We start from the raw sequence: 15,520 nt of genomic DNA on the forward strand, positions 1-15,520 counted from the left end.
AGGGTGCTCATCAATGGTTCCTCTTCATCCTGGAGAAGAGTGACTAGTGGGGTGCCACAGGGTTCTGTCTTGGGCCCGGTTTTATTCAACATCTTTATCAACGACTTGGATGATGGACTCAAGGGCATCCTGATCAAATTTGCAGATGACACCAAACTGGGAGGGGTGGCTAACACCCCAGAGGACAGGATCACACTTCAAAACGACCTTGACAGATTAGAGAACTGGGCCAAAACAAACAAGATGAATTTTAACAGGGAGAAATGTATAGTATTGCACTTGGGCAAAAAAAATGAGAGGCACAAATACAAGATGGGGGACACCTGGCTTGAGAGCAGTACATGTGAAAAGGATCTAGGAGTCTTGGTTGACCACAAACTTGACATGAGCCAACAGTGTGACGTGGCAGCTAAAAAAGCCAATGCAATTCTGGGCTGCATCAATAGGAGTATAGCATCTAGATCAAGGGAAGTAATAGTGCCACTGTATTCTGCTCTGGTCAGACCTCACCTGGAGTACTGTGTCCAGTTCTGGGCACCACAGTTCAAGAAGGACACTGACAAACTGGAACGTGTCCAGAGGAGGGCAACCAAAATGGTCAAAGGCCTGGAAACGATGCCTTATGAGGAACGGCTAAGGGAGCTGGGCATGTTTAGCCTGGAGAAGAGGAGGTTAAGGGGTGATATGATAGCCATGTTCAAATATATAAAAGGATGTCACATAGAGGAGGGAGAAAGGTTGTTTTCTGCTGCTCCAGAGAAGCGGACACGGAGCCATGGATCCAAACTACAAGAAAGAAGATTCCACCTAAACATTAGGAAGAACTTCCTGACAGTAAGAGCTGTTCGACAGTGGAATTTGCTGCCAAGGAGTGTGGTGGAGTCTCCTTCTTTGGAGGTCTTTAAGCAGAGGCTTGACAATCATATGTCAGGAGTGCTCTGATGGTGTTTCCTGCTTGGCAGGGGGTTGGACTCGATGGCCCTTGTGGTCTCTTCCGATTCTATGATTCTATGATTCTTTTTTTAAAAAAAATATTTGTTAGTAGTTTTCAGAATTATAAGAAGAAGAAGAAACAACACTATAATAGACAAAAAGAAAAGAAAAAACACAAGAACCAATACAACAATACAACAAAAAAATAAAAAGAAAAAAGAAAACAACACAAATCCCAGATTACATATCTAAAACTTCCATTTGCTTGTTTCATTGACTTCCTCACACCTCCCTTTTTGTATTCTAGTTTAATTAGTTATTTCAGCAAATTCTTTCCATCTTTCTCAATTTTTGTTAAAAGAATTTATCCTAACCTAATTTAATCTAATAATTAACTCAACAAATCCTTTCCATCTTTCCCCATATTCTATTATTCACATTACCTTAATTAATTTAACCTTATCTTACCCTAAAACACCTTAAAGCTTGAATCTTAGTTATCAAATATACATTACTCCTGATATCATTTCTGCTAAAGTCATATAGTTTCATTCCAACATTTTCCCTAATATTCATTAATTTTTAGCCAATTCCCCAAATAGAAAATTTTCTTTATAAATTTTCTTCCAATCTTCATCCAACGTCCCTTCTTCCTGGTCTCGGATTGTGTCAGTCCTTACTGTCCATTCCATCTAGTCCATCAACCTGGAAGCCTTATGTCCGAGGCCCTTAAGTCTCTTCCATGTCCCTTCTGCAATTCTTCTTCTTGTTGTTTATACTTGCCCTTTTCCTTGTCTTTTGGTGGTCTCTTTCTTAGTTTCTTTCCTTTCTCATTGAGGGGTAGGCCTCTGGGGTATTCCAAGCCAAAATTGTCTCCATTTCCCTTCATCAAACCCGCCCATTCCCCACAGTCCCACTCCCCACAATCCTCAATATAGTCCAAAATGTATTTAAAAGCATATTCCGAGGTCTTTCCAACGTTGGGAACCTCCTCAACTCCAGACTCCCCCTGGCCCACTCCAACTTCAAACTTCAATGACAGCGGCTCATACTCCTGTAGGGCCTCGGGACTCTCCATCTGTATTATTTGGGGTGCAACCACATCCTCCTCCATTATCTTCTGCACTTTCCCAGTCAGTACAGATTCATGAGTTGGTCCCTGGATAATTTCTGTATCAATATTCCCTGTTTGCCCACAGTTATTAACTGCAACAGTCAAATCCATTTTCTCATTCATCAAATCCATCTTCTCATGCATCTGTTCCAGCAGGGCACTTGTCTTGCATAAGGCAAGCACCCAGTCTTCTTTCCAACTCATCTTTAGTCAAGGTCAGAAAAGCCTGTTCCCACGGTCTTACTCTCACATCTGTTGAGCCCTCAAATGTACTGCAGCAACAATTTGACAAGCTCCCTCTAGAGGAGGCAATTTCTATTTGTATCCATTTTTTTTAGGCAAGTCCAACAAAGGAAAATTACTTTCGTTTTTCAGATATTTTTCAGATATTTTGTTTCTTTAGGATGCAAAAGGCAACATTGGAATCAGCTTGTTTCTCTTCTTTAGCTATCTGTCAAAATATTCCATTCACAGTCAATGAACCTCTCCAACAATTTCTGTCTCTGACACCCCGTTCCCAGGTTAGAGATGGTGGAAAGTTATCCTTCTTCACTCCCTCTCCTGCTAGGGTTGAACAAAGTTCCCCCCCTTTTCTCCTGCTTCCAAGGGGGTTTCAGTAATTCTAAATGAAGGAAATTTAGACTTTTTTGACAGCTTTCCAGGCTTTAGCTTACAAAGTTTCTGCTTTAGTCTATATACAAAAAGCGGAAGGCAGACTTCCTGTTTTGAACCTTCCCGCTTCGTTACCAAATTAAGAAATTTCTTAATCCAATTTTCCGTTTCTACTCACGGGTACTTGTTTTAAATCCAATTGTCCACAGGAAAAAGTCAGCGCTCTCCGGCAATGGCTGTGCGGCTTCACTCCGTGAAAGTAGCAGTCAGTTCGCAGCACCGCGCTTCTCACCCCACTTCGCTCCGGAGCCCCTAAATGGGATTCCCTGCGAGTAGGGGGGCGCTCCTGGTGCCCTGCTGAACCCCACGTTCCCAGGCTTCCTCCGCCTGGGATTTCTAGCGGGTCCCCACCTTCGCCGCGGCGGGAAGACCCAGTTTCCACAGAGCCCGTTCCTCCGGACGGAGGAACTCCGCCATTCACCGATGGCGCTGACCCGGAAGTGAAAATTGTCACATTCTATAAGCAAATACTTCCAAATATATTACTGGAAGGTTTTCCTGACTGACTGATTGTAGGAATCAAATAATGTTCTCAGCAGGAAGTTGTGGCCATGCCCCATGGTTTATCAGCACTGATTTGGCACCTGCCCTGTTGTGTTGCTGGTGGAACTCATTTATGCTTCATTTTTGCTATCGTTCTAGGTTGACTCCAAGCGCTAAGACCACTCCTTCCCATTTATTGGCAGCTTCCCAGATCTGCCGTCTTCGGCCAGCATGTCATAGGAGCATGAGCCAAGACACCTATCCTCCTTCCCACAAACCTCTTTATGACTACACTGCTGCTGGCTCTGAACATTCCTAGTCTATGTCGCTGGCACATGTGATGGTACTGATTAGATTTCGGTGTTCTTATTGTTCCTGCTTGGAGCAAAGCATCATCTGCCCATATGACCGAGGTCTCAGCAACTGCCATGAGGTGTAGATGGCAAACAGCCTTGTGGATATGGGCTTTTAAACAGTTTGCATCCTCTGCCAGCAAGCAGAAATGGCTTTGGTTGCCATGATGATTTATTTCTGACTTGTAATGAGCAAAGCTAGTTGTTATTATTGGGGCGCAAGCAGCATCTGATGAAACACAAGACATACCCAGAACTGTATCTTAAACCTTCACAAACATGCTCATACCAAGAATAGTGCAGCTATGAAATTTTGAGCCAGGACTTCATTTGGATGATAATATATATTACGTCCATCCATCTGGGCAGCACCAATGATTGGCTGTTTGCCCTGTATTTATGTTCATCATAAGTTGGCACTAGTGGTTCTGATGAGGATGATCCCTTTTAAGATACTGTATTCTGGCTTACGTTTTTAATGTTTTTCTGTGATTTTTTATTATTGTACTTTCACTCTGGTTGCAATTTCTTTTACCAGGTTTTTTTGCAGTGCAAGGAATATATAAACTTAACAAACTTAATAAGTAGATCACGGTGATCATCTGGAGAAGCCCTCTTTATTGCCCCACAATCATTTCATGCTCATTTGGTGAGCCAGGGCTTATAGCATGGTGGGACCACTCATTTGGATGACTGTTCCTATTGAAATCAAGCAGGTACTGACCATCCTGGTAGTTCATCACCTGCAGAAAATTTATCTCTTTAGCCTAGCATTTTTAGAGAATTATTTTTTTATTCAATGCCAGTCATTTGTTGTGCACTTTATGTTTTCCTCCCTAACTTTATGATATTTTAATTATTTCATTGTACACCACCTTTCTAGATCTAGATATGAGTTGGAGGTCTATAAATATTCCTGTCAATAGAATTTAAATAAAAACTGTTCATATTTTTAAGGCTATTTTCTTCAAAAAGCAATAATTCTACTCTGAGACACCAGTTGTAAATAACCACCTGAAATGCATCCTGCCTACTCTTGATTAAGAACTTTTATTCTTTGTTGTTGCATAAAGGTGTCTTAAACTTTAATAAGAAACCGCAAGAGATTGACAGAGCCCCTGTTCAATCACACAAAGAAGATTAAACAAGATAGCAGTGACAGGTGGTACAGAAGTCGGTGGTGATAGTGTGAGCAACTATATTACAATAAAAGAGGTACCTTTCCATCAACAGCAAGGAAGAGGGGAATATGTACACTGCTCTCCCCCTTTTCCTGGGGTACTGAAATTATTATGCAGCATTAATGCAACACGTTTACTGTTCACAGGGCTTTTTGCTAGCATTTGCAGAAACCCCCTCGGGTGGAAACATGTTATTGCTGTTTTATGGACAAGGGACTGAGGTCAAGGGCTGTTTCTCATTATACGTTCTATATCTGAGAGCGGAAAGCACATTGCAAAGTTTACATCAGAAGCAGCTTGCTTGATGGGGCAAGGCCACTACCCTAGTTTCCTGGCAGGCAGGCAGCTCTACAGGTGAGGAGGAAAGGGAGGTCAGTGCAGTGCAAATGTACCAGCCAGAGTAGGAGCTACTAGCCATGATGGCTATAGGTTCTACCTTCACTGTTAGATGCATTGTGACTCAGATACCAGTTGTTGGGAATCAAAGTTGGGCAGAGTGCTGTTGTGCTCTTGCCCGGTTTGCAGGCTTCCCACAGGAATCTGGCTGACACTGTGCAAACAAGATGCTGGACTAGATGGGGCATTGGCCTGATCCAGCAAGCTTGTCTTATGTTCTACATCCACAGTCAGAGGCAATATGCCTCTGAGTACCAGTGCTGGGAATCACAAGTGGAGAGAGTGTGAATGCACCCAGGTCCTGCTTTTATGCTTCCAAGAGACATCCAGGATGCTGGATCATGAGACATTGGTCTGATACAGCAGGGCTCTTTTTAAAGCTATACTTCGTGAGTGGAAAGCCACACTGTACATGCATGTTCATTTTTTCCGCTTCACATATTAAGTGTGAATTTTGTAGGCAGGCATCTGGATCTCTGTACAAAATAAGTCACAAGAAGTGGTCCTGAAAGCAGCATAACTTGCCCAGAGGAAGGGGCAATTCAGCTCAGCTTGAATTTTATGAGAACCAAAATACAGCCACCCTTTAAAATTCATACTTCCCTGAATTTTGCAATGCCATTCTCCAGACAAAATATGTGTAAAAAAAGATTTGTAGACTAGCACAAAGCTTATATAAAGATGCATATATTAATGAAAGCAACATGCAAAAATGGATTGGATTAGGTAGAAGCGCTTTACAAAAAATGAGTATATTGGGCAAAATTGCATGCAAAATGTGCTAAGTAGAGGAAAAATCACACTGATGAATTCTCATGAGGCCTTTTTTGTTGTTTAAAAAGGGAGTCCCAAACTTGTGGAAATGTCAAGAACTGAACCTATGGTTGGTAATGAGAAACTCAAAAAGAAACCAAGAAGTTGACAGGTTTAATCACCTAACCACCCCTATTTGAGGACCCACTCCTGGAAACCCCCCAAAAGGCATCCTGACTCCCCTCCCCCCTCCAAAAAGGTGGCCTTCTGTTGTTTGTCTCCTGCTAAATGAGTTATGCTGCGCAAGATTTTCATGTAGTTCTTGCCCCCAAAGTTGCTGCCTATTACATGTAAGCCCTGCAGGGTATTCTGTTGCTGTCAGTGGAAGCTGAATATGTACATTATGAAACACAGGAATGTGAACTGGGGCATTTGCATGTCTGGGGGGTGGGAATTGTTGTTTTAGTCCCAGTTCCATTATTTTATGTGATTTTCTCTACCATGAGCCCTTCTCTCCGCATTGTTTCACTAGCGGAACTCTGATTTACATTTATAAAAAATAAACCAACAAAGAACAATTGTCTTAGTTAAGCTGCATTATTCACTTACAATAGGTAATATTTCTGGTATTTATTTATTTTTTAAATATAATAACAACAATATGCTCTGTCAAATTGTGCCCTACGTGCTTCAGCTTTGAAGTGCAATCCTTTGCGGAACAGTTGGGAAATGTATTGTGATCTGTTAGAACCTCTTGTTCCTCAAATGTCATAAACTTGAGGTGCTGATTTTTATTTTTTTTAATCAAATTGTTTTAGGGTTGATTGAGCATTTTCTGCCTGGGACTTGATTCACCTAGCCTTTTTCTGTTTTGATTTCTTTCTTTCTCATTTCAGCTCTATCTCTTGTTTTATTTTTTTTAAGGAACAAAGGAATAGTATGCATTAATTAAGAGCATTGTTATTATTCTAATAACTCATTTTCATGGGAGATAAACTCTTTAAATGGTTATTAACCCAGAAGTATAGGCAGAGTTGATGGACTGCATCATTCACTATTCATTAGCGGTTGCATCTGTCGTGTTCTTTGCCCTTTCCCAATGGGGCCAACTTGTTCCTGGGATGCCAATAACGACAGCCTCATTTGTAGCAATGAGATGTTAACAGACTGGGTAGGGTTGCTATAGATGAGACAGTCTTGATGGCATCAGAACTACTGTGCCTTTGTTCATCAAACATAAATATTGTGCCTATAATGTTCCAATTGCATTGATGTCGAGGCCCAGGTTAGACCCGGTCTGCACCCTACATTAAAAGCGCTGTTACTCTGCTTTGAACAGTCATGATTTCTTCCAAAGATTACTTGAAATATGGGTGCTGAAAAGTGTATTTATTTGCTTATGTCATCTGTAAGTAAGGTTCACCATTTTCTGTGTGTTTTTTAAAAAATCAAGCCGTGTATGAATTTTACAAAATAAATGAATATATCCTGCCTTTCTTCCAAACAGCTCAAGGTGGCATACATGGTTGTCCCCATCTCAGTTCATTCCCACAACAGCCCTGCAAAGTAGGTTAGGCTGGGGGCAATGACTGTCCCAATGAGTTTCATAAGTGTATGGGGATACAAACCCAAGTCTCCCAGTTCACTTTCAGGCACTCTAACTACTACACCACAGTGCTCTTGTTAGGCGATCCCTATTCCCCCACAAAGCCACAGTTCCCAGAGTGGGTGTCTTATACACCACAATGTTTTTGTTTTGTTTTGTTTTTAAAAATAAGAGTACAGTTTGTGAATGTATATACAGTTTGTGAATGTTTGTAAATAAACAAATTGCAACACATTTATTTTAGCCTTAGATTAGCTGCAGGGCTCTTTCAGCTTGAGTTCAAGCTGGTCTGCAGAGGAACATTTCCCCTTGAATTCAGCTTGATTTCCCTGCAAAGGGAAACAGCTGTGAAGGACAAAGCTTCCTTTGCCTGCATAGCTTGAAGAAATCAAATTATGTAGGCAAAGGGACTTCTTTCCTACAGAGCCTGGCTGCCTTTGCCCATAAGGTTTGAAATCCAGCTGGTCTGCAAAAGGAAATGCTTCACCTGATTGATGTCATGTGACTGACAATTGGATGGCCCTGGCAACCTGTCAATGTGTCCCATGGGGAGAGGCAGGCATCAGGATCCAGCCCCCTACCCCTAATTCATGGTGCGTATGCAACTTAACATAGTATTTTTATGTCTTGTGTATGTGCACACACTAACACACACATAATCATTTTGGGATTACTTTTTATATATGTATATAAAAAAAACAATATCTGGAAGATGCCAACTTATTCCAGAAAGATAAAGTTTCTCCTGGGATGACAAGTGGGGACTCCAGATTGTATCTGACATATGGAGCCAGTGGTTTGATTTCTTTTGTTTAATACAGAAAGATCAAAATTTGGACATTTAACACTGGTGTCAGGAACACAGTGAATGCAAAGTGTATGGCTGTGGTTGTGTAGTGGAGAAGGAATCTCTGAGGAAAGGATTAACAATTCCACCTGTTGACTACATGCATATTCCAAACCACCCAGCCAACTTTCATTCAGTCAATAGGTGCTTCATGTTTGCATCAATTTGGTAACGGGTTGGGATTTTCTTCGTGGACCAAAGGCTCCAGGAATGGCCATAGCTCAGTGGGAGAGCATCTACTTTGCATCCAGAAAGTCCCACATCACTTCCCAGCATCTTCAAGTAGAAAAACCCTAGTCTAGAACCCTGGAGAGTTGCTGCCATTCAGTGTAGATCAGGGTTTCCCAAACTTGGGTCTCCAGCTGTTTTTGGACTACAATTCCCACCATCCCTGATCACTGGTCCTGCTAGCTAGAGACGATGGGAGTTGTAGTCCAAAAACAGCTGGAGACCCAAGTTTGGGAAACCCTGGTGTAGATGGACCAATGGTCTGACACAGTGTAATGCAGCTTCCAGTGACCCCATTGTACTCAAGCAGAGCCTAAAATAACTATTTTCATTTTACAGACCATCTTTCCATCAACACAGACCTCTCAGCAGTTAGTCTTCCACATTATGGAAATCAGCAAGTTATGATGACAATGAGAAACAGACAAGTGTGTGAAATTATACAAAACAATGTCAAAAATGGCAGGTAACTAGGGGCATAGATGCCCTTTAATGCAAACAGTAAAAGTGTCATGTGGCACACGTCCATCATTAATGCTCCCAGCCCTTGATATGTATAACTTCCCTATTCTAGACAATAGATGCCTGTTTGATAGATAGATGGATTGTCCACATGTCATACAAGATCACAATTTGTGTCTGAACTGACCCTCACTTGACTTCATTCTTGTGACTTGTTTGCCACATCACATCCCTCATTAAGTGCCCATTGACTGATCTTTAATTTCTGCCTTGCTTAATGGCTAGGTAATGAGGGTTGCCTGTGTCATTTTCTTGTAAACTCAAATTCTTATATGGTCAGTGGTGATTGCACATTTCAGAAAGGTATCTGATAAACAGCTGGAGTGTTATGCATTTTTTTCTCCTTGCTTTGTGAAACTGGGAACTGCAATTCAAAGTATGAAGCCTCTAAATTAAGCCCCATGGTGCCTGTGCTCAAGGTAAGTTCTGTATTAATTGAACTCAATTCACAGCTGATTATTGGGTTTTTTCCTTCCCCCTAGGTACTCCATTAACAAAGATCCAGCTGAATGGTTGGAAATTGACCCTACGAATGGTACAATTCGCACCAGGGGTGTCCTTGATCGTGAATCACCATTTGTTATCAACAATGTGTACACTGCACACTTACTGGCAATAGATAATGGTGAGTAATGGCAATTGATGAAAGAAGAAAGTGGTTGGTTGACATGCTTTTCATCCCATTCATTGTATGTCACATTTTCCTGAAGAATCATTAAGAACAGCTCTGTTGAATCAGGCCAGTGGCCCATCTAGTCTAGCATCCTGTTCTCACAGTGGCCAACTAGGTGCCCCATTGGGAAGCTTTCAAACTAGATGATTGCAGCAGCTCAACAAAAGCATCATTGGTGGTCATTGACTATGCTTGCTGGGGCTGATGGGAGTTGTAGTTCAGCAACATCTAGGAGGTCCAAGGCCCTCCACCCCCACCCCTGCTGTAAACAATACTGAGCTAGATGGACTAACGGTCTGATTTGGTATGAGATAGTTTCCCATGTTTACATATCCCTTCATGCACATCCACTCACATACAAGCCACCAATGCCTCTCCCCTTCATTCATCCACCTATTATGCATTTGCAAAGTGGCCATCTTCTTTTTCCAGTGGATCCAGCAAAAGAAAAATCTGAGAAATGTTCTCAAAAAGATTGTCATTTGAGAGATTGCTTTTCAGCTTTGACTCTGTTAGAAAGGACCATCCCTATTGTGAGGATGTATTTCTTGAAGAAAATAAAGGTGTACAGCCCAATCCTCAGGAGGTTGGATATATTAGCATTAACAGATTTAATTTTGCCCCCCCCCAAAAAAGAAATGATATCAAGCCCCTAGCACCACAGTTCCAATAACTAGCTTGACACACCAGAGACTATCCCATTTAACGTATAATAGCAATTACATTGAAAAGACAATTAAAAACCCCTTGTTAAAATGCAATATTTTAAACATATTTTGTGGATTAAGGTTCCTTCTGTCACACATAATCTAAATTGGAAGGATTTTATGAAAACTCATTGCAAGTTACTTTTGTCGCACATTAAAGCCTGAGATGGGAGGGAGAGATGCTGCCTTTTCCTGAACAGCTGAAAGGCACAAAATAAATAAGGGCTTTGTGTGTAATGTTAGAAAAGCTAATATGCTTAACACTTCTCGGGGATGCAGCTGGTTTTTAGCTGCAGCGATGAATTGTGAAATGCTCTTTTTAAGAGGGTAATTTTACCATCTTTTTCATATTGCACGAGTCAGTACAAGGGAACATTTGCAAGGTTTTGACAAGAATATGGCTTTAAAATGCAAAACGGAGAGCAGGAAGAAGGTCCCCTTTGCCATGGTGATTTACTCGGATATTCATAAATGTACACCTCTCACAGAGCCATTTCTGTGGGAGACATTTTTTTTTAAAAAAAAATGCTATTGAAATTATTCCGCATTCCACATTTGTTGGTTTTGTATAATGCATCTTTTGTCGAGTGTTTGTGTTAGCTGTAATGTGATTAGAACCATAAGTTGCTGTTTGCAAAGCAATGTGTAGGAAGCTGGTATTAGGAGGAGATGAATGTTCAGACACTTGGAGCAATGGCTGCAGCAGGGAGGGGGAACCCTGTTCAGACCCAAGGCTGCTTTCACTTCTGGATGACCTGCCAGCAGCCACATGCCACCTGTGGGTAGGGCATGGAGCAAACGTGGATGGGGTTGGAAATGCCAGTGTTAACCTTTTAGAGTGGGCTAGTTTCTGCCCCTGCTCTAGCCCACACACCTGTCTCTGTCCTCCTTGCTGACTAGCAAGAGGCATTATCAGAGTTCAAGGACTCAATCATAGCTGGGCAAAGACACTCAAGGAGTATGTAGAGCAGTGCTGGAGTCCTGGGTTGGGTTCTGGGAGCCGGACAGATGTGGTGAGCTGCATTTGGCCACAGGTCTAATGTTCCCCACCTCTCAACTACAGCAGAAAGGTAGCCTTCAAAGGAGATGCATCCCTCTAGACATAGCGCTCAACTTTAGTCCAGGAGTTCCAATGAATTCTCATGAGTAGATGGACATCCTCTGCCACTGCTTAAAAGCTCGTCAGGTAGGCTGGGGAACTTGCTGGAACAACTGCAGAGATTCTGTGCAGCCCTGCAACTCAGGTTACTTATCTGGGACATGTGAACCTTGCCCCTGGACCAGCGTTATAGCTGCCCATCCTTCACCTTGTAAGGGCTCCTGGGCTACATCTGTCTCCTTCCTTGCCGCTGAGTGTATGCTATTAATCTGTTTTAATAATGCCTCACTTTGATACAGCTAAGTAAGTACACGTAGTGCCATGTGGGGTTTTTTTTTTTTGGGGGGGGTAGCCAAACCAAAGTGGGTCTTTGGTCCCATCTAGCAGGGCTCCTGTTATGTGTACAATTAGATCCACAATTCCACCCAGAGCCTTTTTGGCTTCTGAGAATTGCACATCAGTGCCTTCACTGTTCTCCTTCACAGATAACTTGAAGGACCACACATTTCCACAGTTTTACTGACTGTGTGCAAGTCAGTAACTTAAACACTGTGATGAATGGATGATCCAATGTTCAGCTACTTGAGCTCAAGCTGCAGCTAGTGCCATATTGACTATTAATAGCAGGGTAGCTTAACCTACAGTTCACGGAAACCAGCTGCAAGCTGATGGTCCTGTTCAGGGTTCACTAAGTGACTAGCTCAAGATTTGTGATGGTGCGCTTTAGCATCAGCTTAGGTCAATTCCCTCTACTGGCTTTGGTTCCTTGAAGGAATATTGTTGATCTCTGTCATTCTGTGACCAAACTTAAGGCACGAATGCAATGAAATTATTCCTCTATAATTTTCCTAGCCAACCAACACTAATGCTTAATTTTCTCAAGATTATTATGTTCCCAATGAGCTACATAATGCATGTAGGCTGGCGCTTGAATAATCCAAAGCAAGTATGAAATGATTCCTAGATCTTTCAGAGAAGGTTAAATTAACTGAAAGAGTATCAAATGGAAATACTTTGCTCTCTCTGGGAGAGCAGTGGCATCTATAAATGTCAGTGCTAACATACCGTTTTTTTGTCCTTTCAATATTACTAGGAAGTTGGGATGGGAGGGAGATTAGATCCAGGTCACATTCAAACATGAACCTACCTACCTACCTAATTCAGACTTTCTGAAACAACATGCAAACTAAAACACAGCCACCCTTTGAAATCCTTGCTTCTCCAAATTTTTCAGTGCAATTCTCCAGCAAAGTATTGTGTGCAAAAATGCACATAGAAATTCATTGTGTTAGTCATCATGACATACAAACTTGTGTATTTAGCAGGAAGCTGCTGAATTTTCAAGAAGAGCTTTCTTTTTCTAAATCAATGTGGAAATTTCGAGAACTGAACTTAAGCTAGGAACAGTGAGAAACTCAGAGAAACTGAAACTAACAGATAGACCCATTCCCTCTGGGGAGGACCCCTGACTTAATGGCAGAGCCCGTTTTCAGCATGCGGAATGCCCTGAGTTCAAAATCAGCAAAGAAAGAGTTTCAGATAGTGGGACTAAGAAAGCTTCCTGACTGTGAGTCCTGCTAGGCAGTGGTATAGTGGTAAAATTTGAAGGGCAAGAGGTCATAATGACAGCCTCCACAGCCACTCTCCCAAAATCAGTCCCATAGGTGTCACCTCAAGGAGAGTCTAAAATTGAAGTTAGTTGTGTTGATTCATCATAATCGTCATCATCATCATTATTATTATTATCAGGCTGTATCCAACTAAATAATATCCCTCGTGCAAAAAGTTTTAGCTGCACAATGGAACTTTCCCATTCTAACCACTGACTGTGTGACATGTCAACCTGTCCCAGTGGTTCCTCCAACCCTCCAGAGAAGATTTATGGAGCATGAGAAGAGAGGGTAGAGAAGTTCCATTGTGCAGGTAAAATGTCTTGTGCTGGTGGAACTATCTACTTGGATAGTGACGAGAGAGAGAGCGCATATTATTTGTATTTACTAAAGATCTTCAGTCAGCTGAAATGCAGCCTTAAAAAAAGGTAAAGGTACCCCTGCCCATACGGGCCAGTCGTGTCCGACTCTAGGGTTGTGCGCCCATCTCGCTTAAGAGGCCGGGAGCCGGCGCCGTCCGAAGACACTTCCGGGTCACGTGGCCAGCGTGACGAAGCTGCAGCTGGCGAGCCGGCACCAGCGCAGCACACGGAAACGCCGTTTACCTTCCCGCTATAAAGCGGTACCTATTTATCTACTTGCACTTAGGAGTGCTTTCGAACTGCTAGGTGGGCAGGAGCTGGGACCAAACGACAGGAGCTCACCCCGCCGCGGGGATTCGAACCGCCGACCTTACGATCAGCAAGTCCTAGGCACTGAGGTTTTACCCACAGCGCCACCCACGTCCCATTGCAACCTTACTAATCATGAAATGCAAAAAATCCTGGAAATAAGTCAACTGGGAGGAATTTTCAGCTCACTCATAGAACATTTGGAATCAAGAGGTGAGCAGGGAGATAGCTAAGTTGGCTGGGGACACCAATCAGTTCTGGGTGATGAAAACAAAGACAGATTATGTCTGTCTACACTAAGTGTACACTAAGCTAGTTGTTGGGGAATGTAAGTGGAAGAGGGCTGTTATCTTTATGTCCTGCTTGTGGGCTTCCCAGAAGTATCTTGTTGGTCCTTGTGAGGCGGGCTCTTCTTATGTTGCCAGAACTGAGCTCCACTGAGTCTAATGGGACTTACTCCTGGGTAAGTGTGCACAGACTTGCTTCCTTAAACTCTTATTGGAAAAATCTTTGCTATTGAATAGTTGATGGAGCACAGTATTTAATTTCATAGATAATAAAATGTGACCTTTTCTGTGGATGGGATCCCCCTTTTATAACCCTCTCCTCAATGAATGTCCTAATTTGCTTTGTAGTCTCTTGCTTTCTGTAAAGGTCAAGGCACTATCTGTAGTGTATGTACTCTTATCTCCCCCTTTTTTTATTAAAGGCTTATGTGGACACAGAAGCTCTAATCTATTAAGGGAGAAATTAAATTCTGAAGGAACTTCCATGAAGCAGAGTTAGCACATTAAAGTGGATCAAACCATGTTTAATCTGGGAGTGGATTGAAAATGGAACAGCCAAAGGCAACACTCAGAAAGCATTAGAGGTTTCAGGCTACTGAGAGAAAACAAATTTCAATACATATTCACATGTGCTTAAAAGTGATTTGCTTCCTTGTTGGTGGGAGCTGTAGCAGCAGAAAACATCAAAGGAAATCCATGGTTGCTATGGACAGCCTTAGATATACTTACATATATTATGCTTTGGAGATTACCGTATTGGCCCGACTATAAACCACACCTTTAAAATTCAAGGAGGGGAAAGAGAAAAAGGCAATACTCAAATATAAGCTGCTCCCTTATAATTCTGTAGGCACTCACACCTGTTCTGTTTTACCATAGGTCTGTTTCAGCAGCAATATCGTAAAAGCCAATTTTTGTAAGGTTGCGAATTTAAGCCGCACTTTAACTTTTCATGGGCGGAATTTGGAGAAAAAGTTTGTCTTATATTCAGGCCAATACGGTATATACAGGCAGAGAACCACAAAGATGGGGAGGTGTTTGAACAAAAAAGAGCCCAGTTGGATGGGGCCAGTGGCCCATCTAGTCCAGCATCCTGTTTTCACAGTGTCCAACCAGATTCCTGTGGGAAACCTGCAAGCAGGACCTGAGCACTCTCCCCTCCTGTGTTTTCCAGCAATTGGTGTTCAGAGGCATACGGCTGCCAACAAAGGAAGTAGAACCTAAGCTGGATTTTTTAAAATGCTATAGAAAAAAGCTATAAAAGCTCTTAATGAAAAATTCTATTCATGACAGATCACTTCTCTATAGCGCCATCTGGTGTCACATGTTTATAACACACTTATAATGATATAATCGACAAGTGTAGCTGAGTCCCTAGTCATCGT

At 42.1% G+C, this 15,520-nt stretch overlaps 1 protein-coding gene across 2 annotated transcripts in view; it reads left to right on the top strand.

Moving 5' to 3' along the window:
- The window catches only part of CDH13 (cadherin 13), a 680,788-nt gene that overhangs the window by 635,134 nt on the left and 30,134 nt on the right, over window positions 1-15,520 (top strand). For both annotated transcript variants that reach the window (XM_081016580.1, XM_081016581.1), the window contains exon 11: window positions 9,571-9,713. In XM_081016580.1, the coding sequence (XP_080872706.1) occupies window positions 9,571-9,713 (143 nt within the window). The remainder of the gene's footprint in view (window positions 1-9,570; window positions 9,714-15,520) is intronic.

This window comes from Podarcis pityusensis (assembly GCF_964106645.2).
Source record: "Podarcis pityusensis genome assembly, chromosome: 8".
Classification (NCBI taxonomy): domain Eukaryota; kingdom Metazoa; phylum Chordata; class Lepidosauria; order Squamata; family Lacertidae; genus Podarcis; species Podarcis pityusensis.